Raw genomic sequence first — 4,106 nt, forward strand, 5'->3', positions numbered from 1 at the left:
TCCAGAATTTAAACTCTATGGGTTATGTATAGGGTATAATGGATTTATATTAAATGCTCGAATGACAGCGTGACACATGGAACCGGAGGCAGACAGAAGATGAAGCGAGTGGAAACCAAGACCGACGACAACAATTTCAGTTGGCATTGGGTAGATCCCGAAGGGAACATAGTCAACGGGAGCAAACGAATATTTATCACCAGATGACATTTAATGAAGAATATTTCTCAGTATTAAATACGCAGTCGTTGCAAAGAATTTTGGCATTCATGGTCTGTCGTTACATATTCATCAATGGCCTCCATTATTGTCATTTAAGAGGGGCTTGATCCTAAGACCTTTTTTCCCTATGTATAGCTATAAATAGTGACTTCAACAACCATTATAACACACGAGAGCTCTGACAAAGTTATGCTACACATTATTCTTATTACTGCCTTTGAAAGTCTTGCTCCCGGAACCAGGCTATCTGTCATTTATCTCGATTTCAACGCTAAGTTTTATATTCTTATTTAATTTATTTATCATTTTTGGATCAAATCATTTCGTTTGTCTATAAACCACGTAACAAATTCAACTGTACCGTTTTACGGATAAAGAGGTTCAACTTCTAAAGTTTTAGCATTGAACCCATTATAATTTTAATGTTATGGATTCATATTTACTATTTTTATAGTTTTAATGTATTTTTACATATAAATTTTTACTCTGTATCAAAAGTGATGGGTTCAACTGAACCTGTTATTAATAACCTACATCCGTCCCTGTATATACACTGATAATATGTAAACCTATTAAGAATTGATGTGTATCATAGATAATTATCATATATAAAAATAAGTGATTTGATAGTGTATAACTAAAATTCTTAAATTTTTAAGTAACTTCTTGTGCTTAATTAAATAAATGACATTTCCAATAAGCTTTTCATGACCATGAGCTGTCTATATAAGTTGAGCTAACATCATTAGAAACTTGTGTGTTTCTTCATCAATATCTTTTATCTGTCTCCAATAAAGTTAGAAACAAAGAACAAAAGGCTTCTAATTTCAATTCTTTGAAGAAACTATATATCTAATGGATGTGGCTGCAGCAATTTTCCTATTTCTTCTCCTTGCTTCTCCAATGGCTTTTGCCAAGGAGCATATTGTTGGAGGCAGCAATGGATGGAGCCAATCTGTAGATTACTCCTCTTGGGCATCTGGTGAAACTTTTAATGTCGGTGATACCCTTGGTAAGTTTGTCATTTTTATTTACCTCTTCTTTTTTTTTTTTTGGAAAGGAATTACATATTTCTTTTAAATCTTCTTTGTGGGAACTCCGAAAACTCTACAAACATATATAAGTGTAAAAAAGTGAAGATAAAGATAGATAAGCAAAATTGGATCCGTATTGGTGTTTACGCTCAACTAATAGCTGCATACCATGTGTTTGCGTATACACTTTTCCTACTTAATAACCGTGATTACTTAATATTTAAATTTATCTTATTAAATCATTTAATCATGATAAGCTGATATAATTTGGTGAAAATACTATGTGGGAATAAGTTGTGGTTTATAAGTTTAGAGTGTAGGCTTTGAAACATATATTTATGTAAAAGCATTAAATTTCATTTTATTTTCCAAAAAAAAAAGGCAAAATTTTTAGTTAAAGATATTAATAGACCACGAGATTGATCAAATAATTAGATCAAAAAATAACCCTTTTCTTCCATTTGAAATGTCGTTTAAGGTTTTGGTGCACCAATTAAGAGAATTATTTAATAACACTAATTATATCGGTTGTTTGACTAAATCACCCTTTATCTTTCCTAAAAAATGGAGAATCATTTAAATCATCGTTTTCTCGCGAGTGACTGTAACAAACATCTTGTTGTTAATAAAGAGTGATAAAATGAAGCAAAGAATAAACTCTAAATGAAGATGGAGACACAGAGTGCGTGATATTAATTAACAGTCAAATTCAGGGTGTCAACCGACATTCATTCGTCGAAAACATTACACTGTATAGCTCGGTAATTTTTTTTAAATATGTATATGTATTATATAATTACATTATTTGACTTCTTGGTGAATTTATTTCTTTATATTTTGATTCTACTTAATAAAAATTTTGGCTCCGCCACTTCATACTATTTTCATCCACTACACAAGATCCCTAGTTAAAAAATGTTAATGTCGAAAAGCTATTAGCAATAAAATAATTAGATCGCACTCACCAAATTAGGGGACGCCTCGTCATGGCTGACGTACTGAGTTTGAAATTATTATATGGTTGTTTGAGATTTACATCATGGTTTGACTTTATCAGATCACATCTTACTCAAGGTTCACCTAATATAAAGACCAGGTTTTTAAAAACTCTTTGTACAGTCAGCAAAATGTACACTTTTCATAGTTTTCCAGCTTACCTCATGTTTGGTACGAACGAAAGTATTTTTCGTGGAAAAGCTTTTCTTGAAAAATGCATGATTTTATCATCTATCTTTTCAGGTTTGGTTGATAAGGGAAAAAACATTTTAAAAAATATTTTTTAGTGTTTGGTTAATGAGCAAAAACATAATTTTTAAGGAACCAGAATTTTTGTTAAGGGGTATCAAAATATATAAAAATAAACATATCAGGAAATTAAAGGGAGTCAATACATAATATATTTACATATAATTTATTTTGTTACCTAGCTACACCGTGTATTTTACTGCGAAGGAGTGTCAGGTGGCTCCGCCACTGTTTGCAAGCTCATTATATTTGGTCAATCTTTTAAAAAAGTACTTTTAAGTATCAAATTACGGAAAATGAAAGTAAAGGTTCAATTGTATTATTTAAAAAAGAAAAATAAATTTAAGCATCTATTATAAAAGAATTCAATTAAACATAAAGTAAAAATATAAATTAAAAATTCCAATCAATATAAAATATAGTTATTCTAAAGTAATAACATTGAGTATTACTTATTGTTTACATGATAATTTAAAAATGTGAAAATACAGCATAGAATATAAACCAGAGTGATAGTAAAAGAAAAACCTTAGAGTATCGATGGGGTTATGTAATTACATTTTTTGATATATATGTTTACATGATGATGATGATCAGTGTTCAACTATGATGGAAGCCATGGGGTGGACATAGTAACAAAAGATGGCTACGACAATTGCAACACTACAAATGCCATCAAAAGCTTTTCTGATGGCAGCACTACCATTACCCTTGCAACTACTCCTGTTGACGTCTATTTTGTTTGTCCTAAACTTAATCACTGTGATACTGGCATGAAATTGGCCATTAAAGTTCAAGGAACTTCCTCCGGCACAACACCCTCCGGCTCGACGCCGCCGACCACTAAGCCTAATGCTGCCTCTGAAGTTTTTGGCACCATGAGCAAAGTGGTTGTTGGATTTTCAATTGTGTTTGGTGTCTTGTTTGCATTCATGCTCTAGGGAAGAGGCAGTGCTATATATAAGTTGTTATTTCTTTTACGTTTTCCATTTCTTTTGTGTTCAGTTGTTTATCGGTTTCTTTCCTTGTTATTATGTTAATGAGAGGCAATATGTGTTCATATTAATTATTTATGGAATAAGGAATACTATCTTATTTCTTGTAACATCAAAGTTTGTCATTTGCAAGGATTAATTGTGCCTTACCCCATCAGTATTGGATTAGTTGTATTATTTGGCTAGTCTATATTATGACTGTCCAACGGGACGGGACGGGACAAACGAGACAAAACGGTAGGCCCATCCCGTCCCGTTAACAAACGGAGTGGGACGGGACGAGACAAACCGGACGAAACGGTAGGCCCATCCCGTCCTGCTAACAAACAGGACCGGGCGGGACGGGACGGGTTCGCGAGCCTTAAGTGTCGTTTTAAAAAAAAAAATTAAGCATTAAGTTTGGCAACGACTATTTTTTTGACAATGACTAAGTTTTTAAGTTTGCAACGGCTAGTTGTTTGACTTATTTAATAAACTTAAAAATTAAACGGAAATTAGGAAACTAAGTAAAGAATTATAAAATATTAAAACAAAAGACTTGTAATGAAAAATTCTAGTAATTATAAATTTATAATAGAGTTATAGTTTATTTAATATAATTTCAAGCCAT

At 31.9% G+C, this 4,106-nt stretch overlaps 1 protein-coding gene across 1 annotated transcript; it reads left to right on the forward strand.

Moving 5' to 3' along the window:
• Positions 1 to 967: 967 nt before the first annotated feature.
• LOC107805563 (uclacyanin-3-like) lies at positions 968 to 3,572 on the forward strand. Its single transcript, XM_016629623.2, has 2 exons — positions 968 to 1,234; positions 3,099 to 3,572. The coding sequence occupies exons 1-2, from the start codon at positions 1,078 to 1,080 to the stop codon at positions 3,440 to 3,442; spliced, it is 501 nt and encodes a 166-aa protein (XP_016485109.1). The 5' UTR covers positions 968 to 1,077; the 3' UTR covers positions 3,443 to 3,572.
• The last annotated feature ends 534 nt before the right edge of the window (positions 3,573 to 4,106 follow it).

Source organism: Nicotiana tabacum, chromosome 23 (genome assembly GCF_000715075.1).
Source record: "Nicotiana tabacum cultivar K326 chromosome 23, ASM71507v2, whole genome shotgun sequence".
NCBI lineage: Eukaryota > Viridiplantae > Streptophyta > Magnoliopsida > Solanales > Solanaceae > Nicotiana > Nicotiana tabacum.